This window comes from Crocodylus siamensis, chromosome 4 (genome assembly GCF_052110815.1).
Source record: "Crocodylus siamensis isolate JL-2025a chromosome 4, ASM5211081v1, whole genome shotgun sequence".
NCBI classification, from domain to species: Eukaryota; Metazoa; Chordata; order Crocodylia; family Crocodylidae; genus Crocodylus; species Crocodylus siamensis.
The window spans coordinates 39,440,218-39,454,418 of NC_143398.1; the positions used below are offsets into that span (position 1 = coordinate 39,440,218).

Here is a 14,201-nt window from a genome sequence, read left to right on the forward strand (position 1 = left end):
GCCATCTGAATGCCAGTCAGGCTCCAAAACATGACTTTGGTCAGCCAAAGTCTGGTTTTGAGCAGCATCTGCTTTTTTTTTTTTTACATGTTTTTTTTGATAACCAGAGGTCCAACCCCCCTGCACAGATATGTCTGCAGCACCACATACCGTATGGCCACACTTGTCTGGATGAGAACATGGAGTTAATAGTCTTTTTACAATTGGCAGTAAACTTACTGGGCTTTTATTAATTTATACTTGTTAAGAGTCCTAAGGAGAAAAATGAGATTAGCAAATCAGCAAGGATATTTCTCCTTTTAGATTCCTATACTAAACTTAAAAACCAAACTAAACTTAAATATTTCAAGGTATTGAAAGTCTTGGTCTTTATACACCCAGTGCTCTACTATTCCCAATAGCAATACTTCTATTCACACCAACTATACATGTTTCATTTTCAAGTCTTTGTTTTGTTACTGAATCACAGTGAGATACTTTTTCATTAAATAGATGACATTCTACTGTTGTTCTCTTTTATAGGTCTTCAAACATCCATTACTTCAAAATTCTTACTTAGCTTTTGTGATCTAAGTAATATTCAGATTGGGGAAAACTGAAATAACTACAATTTACAGGAAGATGATCAGTTTAATGGATTATTGAGTTGCATTGGAATTACATTACCATAGGTCATACTAAGACAAAATTGAGGGTGTGGTGGGGTAGGAGGAATACTTCAAATGTGTTATATTCTCTTCCCAATACTGAGGATACCTGAGTTTAGATTTTCCTAAAATAACTTGTCACTATTTTGGAAGAAGTTAGTTATGTTTTTTGAATGTTTAGATACTGATGCTTGCATACTGGGGTGTTAAGTGCTCTAGAAATACTTGAGAGTATTAGTCAGATGTTTAAACATATAGGATGAAATTCTGGCCCAATGAAATCAGTGGTAGGGGTTTTTGTGTGCGTGTTTGTGCGTGTGTGTTTGTTTTTGGTAAAAGAAGCCTGAAAAATGAAACTGCGATTTGGCTATTGCTGTTCCCCAATATGTAAAATACATCATGACCCCTCTGCTTAGGAACTTTGTTACTATCCCATGATATTCATTTATTTAATTTTTTTTTTTTATGTATGTGGTACCATAGTTGCATGTGGAACAGAAATAAAAGTAATTTGGGCTGGAGAAATAACAGGGTTATTATACAAAGAGCTTATGGCCATGTACTGCAAAATGCCAAATGTGTACATGACTTTAGTTAAACTAGTGATGTTCATAAAATCAGTAGAACTACTAATTAAATGTAGACAAGTCTTTGTAGGACCAGTACCTGGCCTAAACTGTAGTATCATGAATGCATCTAGAACAACACAATTGGAGAAATGCTGCAAAACAAAATGGTTTGTAGTCTCTGTTTCTGGATGTTTTATGCAAGGCAAAGGTAAATAACAATTACTGATCTGACTCTGAGCATCAAGCTAAGTTTAGTCAGCTCAGTATTGTTTTTGCTCTGCTGGTGTCATCAATCTCTCAGCTCTTAGTACAGTGCAGCCAGGTGTTCCAATTCACAGAGGGCCAAGAATTAATCCCTTACAGAAAATGGAAGTAAAACCTAGGCTATGTAACTCATATTCAAAAGTAAGTATACAGTGTGACAAGCATGAATTTGCTGAACTAAACTGTATTTTTCACTTAATTTTCAGGAGTGCCTCAGCTGCAGGACAACATACAAGGACAGAAATCATTGACCTCCTCCTGGCATCAGGACCAGAAATACTAACTTAAGTTTTATATCAATCTACAGTAGCTGAAAACACCTCTCCAGAAAACAAACTTACCCTTGACTCCAATGGGCAATTTTTGTAAAACATGTTTTAAGAACTTTTGTTGACGTCTATTTTCTACCTGTTGCACGGTTCTATATTGTTACTCACTGGGCACTGATGGTAGCCTACAGAAGGTGTAGCTACAAATGGTCCACCTTCTCCTTTAGCAACAAGAAACTTAGGGTCTTGGAAAGAAACAACATATTCAGAGAAAATGGTATACAAAGGAAAGCGACTAGTCTCTTGCCACTGTTTTTTCCTATTAACAGCCAAATTCTACTGGATACTCACTATGATGCAAAGAACTTATGGCCAGGAATATGCTCACTCCATTCGACTGGATGGGGACATCATCTTGGGAGGACTGTTTCCTGTCCATTCAAAAGGGGATAGAGGGGTGCCTTGTGGAGAGCTGAAGAAGGAGAAGGGGATCCATAGACTAGAGGCAATGCTGTATGCGATAGACCAGATCAATAAGGACCCTGATCTACTTGCCAATATCACTTTAGGTGTCCGGATCCTTGATACGTGTTCCAGGGACACTTACGCTTTGGAACAATCCTTAACCTTTGTGCAAGCCTTGATAGAAAAAGATGGTTCAGATGTAAAGTGTGCTAATGGAGATCCACCTATTTTCACTAAGCCAGATAAGATATCAGGTGTAATAGGTGCTGCTGCAAGTTCTGTGTCCATTATGGTTGCAAATATTTTAAGACTTTTTAAGGTAGGTAAAGATTTTTACTTTTTTTCATTTAAATGCTAGCCAGAATACAATATGTAATATAATTGTGGTATTTGAAAAAACTAAAGGGTTGAAATCTAGAGTAATAACTTACCCCAAACAAGGTAGTAAAGGCCTTATATTTCAAGGTAGTAAGTGCCTCTTTGGTAATGCCTATCATTCTGGATTCTGTTTGGTTTCACTAGGAGCAGAGTAAGCAGCTACTTTTAAGAGTTGCTCAGCATGTCTGTCCTACGTGACTGAAATTATGTTGCTTGTTAAAATTCACCCAAAATATCAAAGTGCTAATATTAATTTCCTGCCCCATAGCATAAGAGAGAAATCATAGAAAACAATCTTACTGATAGGGGATAATAGAAGTATTTATGTGAGTAGGATGAGCAGGATTTGGCAACAGAGTTGGTGAGTGCTTGCATTATAAATTATTATTTTCAAGGGCCTAGAACTCCTGCTGTTTAACTTTTTCCTGGAATTAACTTCTAAAATAGAAAGAAAACTCTCTGCTGGCTATTACATCATTCTGGAGTGCCATCTCCTCTTTCTTGTTAAGTTCTAATTAACTTTAGAAAATTCATAGTTAACATTATCCTAAGGAAAATGGAGAGTTGTCTATTAACGATGTTTTTTTGTCCTTGTGTGATTTCAAACTGATGATGTTTGGCAAGCAGCTAGTTCTTAAATTAGGCTAATACTTTTGGGTATTGTGAAAACAAAGATTCTAATAGTATGAGTGTTTAAAAATTGGCTTCCATGAATGCATTTTATTTAAGTATCATCTCGGAACTAAAATGTGTTACAGGAGTGCATGGGGATTTTATTACTTTCTAGGTTTTGGTGGTGTTTGTTTGTTTGTTTTTTTAACATTGGATTGCTTCCAGTTGTCCACATTGACTAATGGACTGTTATGAGGGGAGTATTTTTTTTTGTGTGAAAAAGGAACAGTTAGCATGTTACCTGTACTGGAGAAAACACTATACACTTCTGGAAGCAAATATTAGACCAGTTGACTCGGAAACGTTATCCATCCTCTTCAGCTGTGATATAGTTACTGAAAGTGTTATCTACAAAATGTTTATGTGCCTCTCTCTAAAGTAAAGGTCCTAATGGGAATGTGAACGGTTGAAAATATCAGGCAGACTTGGCATAAACTTTTGAGTAGTTTAGTCAGGGGTGCAGTTCAGTACACTGTTTTTTTTGTGGGTTTTTTTTCTTCCAAGTTTGATATAATAGTGTTTAATACCACTGGTCTAAAAGTGTAAATGAGATTTTTCACTTGATTGAGACCTCTCTGAAAATCCTCAGCTGTTGCATTTTTTTTGTTTGCTTGTTTTGGGGGATGATGAATGTAATGGATGCTATTTTTATTACATAATTACTTGTGAACATGACCAGTCAAATTTCCTCTCTTGATCCAAATGGACATCTACTATTTTTGGCTTCACGTTTCCAAAAGTACAATGGTCTATAAACTAGCTGTGCAAAATGAACACACATTAATTTAAAGGATTTTGGATAAGGCCCATTATGAAATGGGTTTAAAGTGGTAAAGCACTAATATTTCTAGAAACATTTTCCATTTGATCTCAAATTGGAGAAATAAGAAATTAAGGCCATGTACAAATATATTCAGTCTTTCCCAAGTCATTGTGCTCTCAGTAGAAACCATAAGTATACAGATGCTCAGGTTTTTTCTCCTAGAGCAAAAAGGGATGGTACAGGAGAAAAATAACCTGGGGGAAAAACTGGGTTAAACCCTGGAGAGTTTTTCTCCTGGGAGTGTGAATGTCTGTATACATTTTCTTCTGGGAAGAGGCCACAGCAGTCTTCCAGCATGTCAGGGTACTTTGCTCTTGTACCCCCCACCTCTCCCTCCCCGGAAGAGACAGTATGTTGTGTGCTTGACTCTGCTGCTCCAGCCAGCAGAGAGCAAAACACTTCCCCCTTCACAGTCCGGATATTGTGTTTCAGGGCAATGAAGGCTAATCTGAGCCAATTAGGGGTGCACTATGTACTGCTGCCATCTGCCTCCAGGTAGACTGAGGGAATAAAGGTTTTGTTTTTTTGTGATGGTGTTTTTTTGTTTTTGTTTCCTACCAGAAAAACCCAGGAGAATTTTTCCAGTTTAGTGTGTGTGTGTGTGTAGCCTAACTATAATCATAATATTTGAATGAGCCTTATGGATTTGTTCTTGCATCATTTACATAAGTGTAAAGTGGGTATAAATACTGTCCTTCTGATTTTTGCAGTCACTTCATACAGTTGTAGATGAGAACAGGAAGTACTAGACAGGCTATATCCAAGCCCATACTGTCTCAGTATGACAGGTCAAGAAAGAAAAGTTAGTAATAGTTCATTGTTAATTAACTGACAACTAGAAAACCATGAAAGCCAAATGGAATTGAAAATGGAGAGGCTGGCATGTTGTCTCATTTGTTTAGTTCTCTAGCTTTTTGTCACTGTTCACATTGGCTTTGTATTTAGTTCCACATTCAAGAGTTGGTTTGGCTTGCTTTGCGTATTTCCAAGAAAATCATATAGACGTTTTCAGCAGAAATCCATTTGTGGGAGGATCAGATACTTTCTGTAAATGGGGAAAATAAGCTTGTAATAGGCTAGTGATATTGATTTTTGTGTGAATAGATGAATAAAATGTAATGAAATGTCACCCATGAAATCATACCTATATCTATATCTATATCTCGTTTTTTCTTCTTCTGGTCTAGATGGTGGTTATGGGAGATCAGTTTAGTATAGTGTTTGTACTGACATACTGTTACTTTTCTTGAATGTATTTTTTATTAAGTTCTGCAGTGTAAATGGTAGGAAAGCAAACCTGCCCATCTAAACTTGTCAAGTGGGATTGAGAGATGAAAGAGTTCTAATCAATAACTCAGAACTGATTGTGCAGCTAACATTTAATTTTCAGTCCTGTTTCATGGTATACAGATAATGTTAAATTGGATGCTAGCTGCTTTTAGTACATGCAGTGGCTTTAACTTGTCTCTGAGTTTGTTACTGTCTGCTTCAAACCCATATTCATGCTGGTGTTTTCTATTAAAAAAGTCTTACAGTAATTCTAATATGGCTAAAACGTGGACTTCAGTGAGCACAACATGTTAAGGAAGTCAGTGGTGCAGGATCAGGCATTAAGTGATCAGCATTTTGAAAATTATTGTATGCTTTGTTTATTTTTGACTGATTTTTAAATTATCCCCTTTCTTCCTTTCTCATTTAAGTAGAACTCGATGATCTTTTAAGGCTTTCTCAAAATGAAGGTGGGTTTTTTTTCCACGCACTAAAAAATGTACTTGCTCCTGAGTTTGCCTTCAGATGTTCTGAAGGAGATTACTTGCTGTCCTTTATTTTGGCTTACAGTGAAGAATATACTGGCTCTCCATTTCAGCTAAGGAATTGTTTTGGGCAAATGGTTGATCTCGGTCCATAGTCAGAATGTAAACTTGGAAGTGTTGGACTTGCTCTAGTCAAATAATTTTCTTGCTCTAAAAGTCAGGGTACACAAGACACCAATGAAATTTAAAAGTAGCTGGCAACTTTTTTCCCCCCTCCTTCCTTTGAGCCGTGTTTGCGTGGGTTCCTGTACCTAAATTCCAATTCCATGTCCTCTTCTGAAGCTGCACTACCCTCTTAAATAATGCGTAGTTCTGAAGTAATGATTAGACATAATGGTCACTTTAACATCTATCTTAAGATAGGGTTACCTAGATTAGCACTTTTCAGGGTTGAAGAGAGCGTAGTAGACAGCTTTTTAGGAAACTAAGCCGTGTAAAACTAACATTAGCTGTGAACTGAGAACAGCAAGGAAGAAAGAAGCCTATGAATTCTCAGATACCAGCAATTTGTCTTCTGAAACCATGACGGCTACCTCCTGATTTCCATTATGCAATAAGATTGCAAATAACGTTCCACTGCAGTCTTAATCAATATAGGGTCACATGGTACCCCCTCTAGGGAAAGATCCTATTTACCCATTTAATTGATGCAATACAGTTGCTGGCAAAAGGAGGAGACTTCTCTTTTAGGTTTAATTATAGACCCTGTACAAGTATCCTTAATAATATAAAAGTTACAGATGATGCTTTTTAAAGTTCTCACATTGGACTGGAATCTAAGGCTCTGATCCTACAATTCTTGGTCACAAGTAGCCTGCTTGATTTTTACTGGGATTCTTACTTGAGAAAAGGCTTTAGGATCAGTCTCTAATTTAGTTCCATTTTAGGAACTTTATGCTCAGTTGTCATGGGCAAGCAGAATAGCAAGTTAATAATTAACTCGCAATAGGAGGGAGCCATACTCTCTCACTATGGCCCCCTCCTTCTACATGTAACTGCACAACACCTGTAACCTTAGTACCAGCTACATATGCAAAGTACTTATCACAAGGTATAAAGCTCCGACCAGTTATAAAGTTAGGCCTCAAAATGTATACTAACTTTATAGCTGGTTGCTAGTGAGCTCTTATTTGTGTGTAGAGCAGGGTCTCCCTTTGTGGCTGGGAGCCCTGTCACCTGGCTGAATTGCCAGGAACAGGGGTGCATCATGCCCAGTGTAAAAACCCCAGGCCTGGGGGTAAAGGCATCCATGATCCCCAGGTTCTGGAAGTTTTGCACACTCCTGAGCCTGGGAGCACAGGCAAGTGCTCTGGCTGGTAGGGGGGCATGGAGAGCACTAGTGCCCCCTTTTCCCCCCCCCCCCCCCCGACTCAAGAGGCACCAGTCACTGGGAGCATATAACTGCTGTGATGGTGACTGCCAAGGGTTGGAGCACCTGCCAAGGGTTGGAGATACTCATGTGACCCTTGACACCTTGTCAAAACTTGGTAAGTGGCCCTCCACCCAAAATAATTGCTTGCCCCTGGTTTACATGGCTGGCCCGAAAGCGTGAGGGGGGCGTCATATAAACTCTCTCTGAAATGCTCCATCATTCATGATGGGTAATGGGCTAGTGAAAGAATACTGCCCTGCCTGGCACAAGAATGGTGTTCTAGGGCCCAGGGAAGAGGAAGGGTGGATCACAGCAGTAAGGTTATGTGACTATAGAGCGAGGACAAGCATGTTAAGGTAAGGCCAAATGTTTATTTCAAGATTTAGTCTCTCTGGTTGCAGAAAAAGACCTTCAACTCTTTTTTTTACCAACATTCCCTATTTTTCCCTAGAGGAAAAAAGTGTAGGTTGGAGACCCGAGTCTGACTGTCTGAAGATTAACCTAGGTGTCATCTCAATTTTTATATTATGCGCAGGTTGAAAAATTGACAGTAAAAACAGGGGATATGTAAGTGAGGGAACTTTCTGGTGAGAAGGCTGATCCTTCTTTCCATTCACATTTGCAGAGTAGGGAAGGCATAATTGGTGTGTCCCTCACCTTCTTGCCAAGCACCTTGTTTTGTGGCTCCACTTCCTATAATATCTAGAAGCTGATGGGTACTGGACACATTTTGAAGTTGCACTTTATATTAGATCTGTAAAGCAGAAAGCTTTCTCTCCTGTGCCCCTCCATAACCCCTGATTTGTGAAGAGGAACAATTACATATCGCCCCTTTGCCAGAAACATTCCAGCTGCTGAGAATTTCTATCACTCGATTTCTTATTATCAAACACTTGGTAATATTTTTAACATCCTGGGTCTTCAAGAATTTGCTGCTCTTGCTGTCTGGTTGTGTTCTTAATGCACAATACCAAATCTCGGGCCTGTCTTATGTGGTTGCAAAGAGCTTGATAGCTCTGTGGTTGCTTACTGGGCTGACTAGTCTGTGGTTGGCTTACTGCTAAACCCAGCTGGGGAAGGAAAGGAGACACAGGTAAGCATGGAGGTGTTCAAAACAAGGAGGGTGAATGAATTGCTTAACTTTTTGCACATCTCAGTCTGATTTTTCCCTATATGACTCTTCCAACTGAGTTACTATAGCTCTAGAGTAATATTTATGCATATCCATGGGAAGTGCTGTGGACATTGAGAAATCCAAGGTCACTCCTTTTCCCCAGTAAGTGGAAAGAGATATCACTGGCTTTCATAGATTCATTGTTTCTCTCAAACTGAAACTTCCATATTTTTTTTAGTTGTTTACCAGGGAGAATTCTGGGCAGTTTGTAAAATACATTCAGAGTCTGTTTTTCCTGGGCTGGCTTCCAGTTAGCCAAGGGGAACTTTTGCTTCTGTTGGAATATCTGGGAGAAACAACTGATGGCATGCTTAGTCCCTCCCCTGATTTTACCGCTCTAAGGGCTTGGCTGCCATGTAGGGTATTCCAGCTGTGCTGAGTTATGTCCTCTAATTTGGAGAGTTTTTCATATGAGGACAATCCTTATCACTCAGGCTATGTAAATCTAACCAGAAATGGGCCCAGAGAAGAAAAATAGGCTCCTTCTCTCAGCTCAGATCACCTTCCTGTGGCTCTGTGCATGCCAAGTTTTATATTTCTTAAAATGTCTGAGAGTTGTATTATGTGGGTAAAGTTTGCTGGAAAGAGAGGCAAATGTTTACATAGATAGGAGAACCAAAAAGTCTCATGCAACTTCTGCTTTCACTGATAAACCCTGTCTGTCACCTTCACACATCTCCTATTCAATGTCACACAAGAAGCAGCCAGGGACAAGGGTTTGCATATGAATTAAGATGGGTGGACAGGATGCTTGGAGAATTGGAATGTTGTCTCTACACTTGCTGTTGCTTCCCCCAACCATGTTTTGTTTAAAAAAACCTTTGTGTGCTCTGTTTGCCCAAATTCTCCTCTCCCCTATATTGAGGTGTATCCCACTGACAGCTGCACAATTGTTATCTGAGGGGAATTTGACCTCCTAAGATTTAGCTTATACATGTATTCTGTAATGAGATAAACATGTATAAAGTATCAGTGATGTTCTGGAACTTTTGCTGTATGTATAATTGTCCAGAAACTGAAGAACTAATATTTGCAAATAAAAATAAAGCTTGGAATCCCAGTTTCCCCAAATGTGTTTTGGCAATTTCTTTGCTTTGTTTCACATGAATCCCCTCAGCTAATAGCCTTATGCTGCTCCTACTGTGACATTGATTAAGACATGCATGATATATGTTTATATTTAAAGGGTTCAGTTATAGATTTTTGCCACTGGCCTCCCCTCAGTTTGAGAACTAATAAGGATCATGCCTCGGTCCCTCCCTGGATTTTAAGCAGACATCCTAAGAAGTAACAGGCAGGAGCAGTCCTTGCACAAACTGGAGCATAGGGTCTCAATTTGCATAGAACCCAGACTAATCTGAACACCGTCTAAGCTATATATCTGGATGTACTATGGTATGATTTCTAGAGCAGGATAATACAATTTAATTTAAGTACGTTAGTTCAAAGACAGTCTTGTGTGGTACTTTAACAGGATCGGATCCTAAATTCACACCCGAATCCTTTTGTGTCCTTGCAAAGTTTCATTGATTTCAGAGACCTCAAGTAGCTTCCAGGTTCTGCCTATCCAAACTTGACTGCAGGCCATTGTTTAGAGGATTCAGAAGGGGTCTTTCCCTGCTCCCTAGTGAGAGCTCTGCCATTATCCTGAAAGGAATAAGAACAGACTCTGCAGGGCTGCTTATTCAAATTGGTAGTGTGTTGAGTAAAATTCAGTTGGGTTCTGTTCCATGATACCATATCGTAGTTACCATTAGTATTTTCTGCAACATAGTTTTTGAAATGTTACATTTTTAATATTGAAAGGGCTTCCTTTTTTGCTCTGAACTGTGAGACGTGTTTTTTGGTGGAGGGGCGGGAAGCAGTAGGTAATATTTGAAGCATTTTAAGGTTCAGCATCTTAACATGAACAGGCTTGTTTTAGTTTTTTTTTCTAGATAATGTTTTCAATCTCTGAATCAAATTTATTTATGAAAGGAAGCTGTGGCCAGGGCATCTCACTTTCTTTTTACAATATTTTTTCTATCTTTGTGCCAGTCTGTATCTATTTAGTGCTTGCACATCTCATCTGGTTATTAGTTGGAAAGTGCTACTAGAAACTATTTGATTTTGTTTTTTCTCTCTGTTACTTTATTTTATCCCCCTCCTCCTGCCTGTTCTCATGGTTCTGTTTCCACTGGATAAAACAGCTTTCTCATCTCTTTATTGTCATGGAAATATAAAATCCTGCATTATATTGGCAAACCTTTGGATTCAACTATGAATATCCTGTCAGTGACAAGTTCAGGTGTCGTGGGTGAGAGAAATGAATACTAGGTCCAAACTACAGATAAACAAAGTGTACAGCAATCTGTGCAACTCTTAGTAATGAAATAGCTTGGAAATATTTCAGTTGCAGCCAGAAGAAATAATGGATTTCCAGATTGTCTGAAAACTGCTAGGATTGATTAGCATCAAACTTAATTTGTGCTAAACTGCTTGAGGTGAGGGAGTGGAAATCAACTTTATGCATTAATTTAGTGTTTTACAGTATAATAGTAATTTAAATATGCTTCTAAAGAGCTTACATTTCTTGGAGCAAGGCCTGGAAGTCAGAAGTATCCCAGCTTTGCAGCTGATTTGCTGTATGACTTTGAGAAGTCAAGAAATCTTTTTGGCTCATTTTCCTAATCTGGAATTGGTAAGAGCTATTACATAGGGGTGGGAGGCTCAATAAATGTTTGCAAGTTCAGATCTTTTTATTTTTATTTTCAGGGTCTGTCTGTCTGTCTGTCTGTCTGTCTGTCTAAGTTGGTTGGGTGTTTAATATTGTTCCATAACCACAGTATGGAAGTACCTTAGAGAGAAATTGCACCTAGTAAAGGCCTATAGTCTAATTCCCCATGGGCAACTGGGACTAAGATATATTTTCTTTTCTCTCATTTGAAGGGCACAGGATATGGAGGGGGGGAAAGATCTGTTCTCTCAGCGCTGAGATCATGTCTATTATAACATGCTTAGATAAACTAAATATAGTGAATTTACTTAATGCAAATAACCAAGTTAGTTACTTACATTTAGCAGTGCCAGTAAATGCCAGTCATAAAGTTCCAAAAACAACAAACCTGAAAAGACGAGGAACAGAGTCCAGTATGGTTCAACCTTTGAACTAGAACACAGATCCCACAGTGGAGGCTTTTTCAGAAACTTTCTTAATGCACTAATTTTTCATGAATGAGGTAAAGTCAAGGCATTTACATTCAAAGAAGACACGGCACAAAAATACTGTTGCAGGATCAGTTGTTTTACTTTTATTGGGTAAAATGATAGATCTAAATGAAGCCTTATTTTTTTTCCTGATAGATGTTGGCTGCCTTAAACTGATAGTTGTACAGTATTATTACTGTCCTATTTTCTGACTGTCATTGGAGAGTAGGCAGTATTATTGTATGATACCACTAGTAAAATGTGGTGGGGAGGGGGAAGAGAACTTCTAGCTAGTAAAATGTTTCATTTAGTCCAGGGGTTTTCAACCTCTTACAGGTGGAGTGGGTTGCGGTGGGGGGTGGCAGCAGCTGGACACAGAGCAGGGAGGGGCTTGCATGCGGTGGTAGATAGTGACGGTGGCTCCCATGTACAAGCTCCACCCCATGATCTTCCCATGCCTGGCCAGCCAGGCAGTGCCTGGGGCCCACAGAAGGGAGCCACTGCCCCCCCCTCCCTCTCTGGGAGACAGCAGCATGGGGTGTTGCATAGCAGTACTCTGGCCTCGCCCACCCATGTGTACCTCCTAGACCCTTTCCAAGTACCCCTGGGGGGTACACATACCCCCAGTTGACAACTCCTGTGTTTGTCTATCACATAAAAATAAGCAGCTATAGAAAAAAGTATTACTCCAGGACTGGGGTGCTGGCTGCAGCTGTGTTGATCTAAGGACACAAGTAGATCAGGTTCTTTGGGTAAATGTGATATTATTTATTAGATCAACTAAATAGTTGGAAAAATTGTTCTTTTCAAGCTTTCAGGTACAAATACTCTTTTTCAGGGAAAATCTACAGTTGTATGGTGCTCTCCTGGATAGGATATTAATCTGTTGGATGCAACAAAATCATAGACTAAATCTAGACATTGGATTCATGGCACATTATAACTTGCCTGCCATCTGATAACCCCATGTAATAGGGTTACCATACATTTGGGTTTTCCTGGATATGTCCTCCTCTTTTTTTTTTAATTTTTTTTTTAAGCCCCCTGTTTTTGTCTGGGCAGGCTTTTAAAATGCAACTACATGTCTGGGTTTTGCTCTTCCTGCTTTCCTGGGGACTAGCACCTTGCAACTGCTTGTGGTTGGGGGCCAACCCACTGTTGGGGGGGGAGGGGTCATGTGCTCTGTGTGTGGGCTCCAGCAAGCTCTCAGGTAAGAGTGTGTGTGTGTGTGTGGGGGGGGGATACTGGGAGGGCAGCGGGCTGCAGGTTGGGAGTGAGGGGCAATGGCAGGGCTGGGTGGGGTAGGGGATTTTGGGCCAGGAATGGAGAATGGAGGGGCAGGAATGAGGGGCAGAGGCAGGGCATAGGCATATCACTGTCCTCTTCCCCCCCACCCCCATCATATACACCTCTCCACACAGGTGTCCTCTTTTTTTTGATACTGGAAGTATGTTAACCCTAATCCTCTCTACAACTTACCAGCTACATTCCATCACTGGGTCACCATTCCTCTTCTTCTCCCTACCTCTCAGCCCCTCTGATTCCTCACTGCTATGCATTTGAATTTTCACTGACCTGCAATCCTGTATACTAGCTTCTATCTATCCTGGAGAGCACAAAACACCTGCAGACTCTCTCCCTTTTCCTGAAGAAAGATGTTTGTACTCAAAAGCTTGCAAAGAACATTTTTCCAATATTACATTTACCAAAGAACCTTGTCTTACTGGAGGACGCTATTTCCATTTGGTTTAATGAAACAACCAAGAACTTCCATTGGCTAGGGCTGGCTAGATCACTGCATCCAGTGCAGTCTGGCACCATGAGTTCCTTTTAAGGGTGCTGTTGAAGGGAGGGAGTGTGGGGAGAGGAAGAATCCACTCTGTACTAACCTTGTTAAGTAAGCAAACACTTGCAATGAATTCACAAGATGAACCCAAAGATTTCAAATTGGACTCTGTAGCATCAAAAATATTCTGGAGCCTACTGTGATCTTTCCAGCTTCATTGCAACAGAAGAATTGGTCTTTTTTTAACAGCAAAAAAAGAGAGTGGAAGCTAAGAGCTGTTATTGTCTGAGGGAAGCCCTGAGTCTAGAAAGGTTGAGAAGCACTGCTATTGATAAACCCAGATCAGAAAACCTTAAGTATGTGAAGGGAGAGGATTTTTCCATTGCTTGCTCCCTTCCTGCTAGAATATCATTTCATGTGAAGGACTAGCAGGGTCTGGTGCCCTACAGTGAAAGGCAGACATGGTTTGCATATAGTTACTGAAAGTTTTTAAATCAATATAGGGGATAGGAATCAATTTCTTGAGTCATTTCCCTGCTTATCTCTTCTCTGCTTCTATCTTTTCAGAAGGGAAACATCTTACTGTCACAGTTTCTAACATGTTTGAAAGGAAATACCTCAGTTTGTGTGGGCAGTGAGGTGCTGTCTCTTGGAAGGAGGAACTGAATTTGGTTGGGTGGTAGTGATCATACATGCTTTGGTCAGGGGTTGGGAGTGAATTGTACCTGCTGGGCAGTTAGACTGGAGAGAGCGGAGGACAATGAGGCTTGTTGGGCAGATTG

At 39.8% G+C, this 14,201-nt stretch overlaps 1 protein-coding gene across 2 annotated transcripts in view; it reads left to right on the forward strand.

The window, feature by feature from the left end:
- GRM8 (glutamate metabotropic receptor 8) overlaps nt 1-14,201 on the forward strand; it is a 599,685-nt gene that overhangs the window by 10,232 nt on the left and 575,252 nt on the right. For both annotated transcript variants that reach the window (XM_090042156.1, XM_090042157.1), the window contains exon 2: nt 1,687-2,533. In XM_090042156.1, coding sequence (XP_089898282.1) covers nt 2,024-2,533 — 510 coding nt within the window. In that variant the 5' untranslated portion in view covers nt 1,687-2,023. The remainder of the gene's footprint in view (nt 1-1,686; nt 2,534-14,201) is intronic.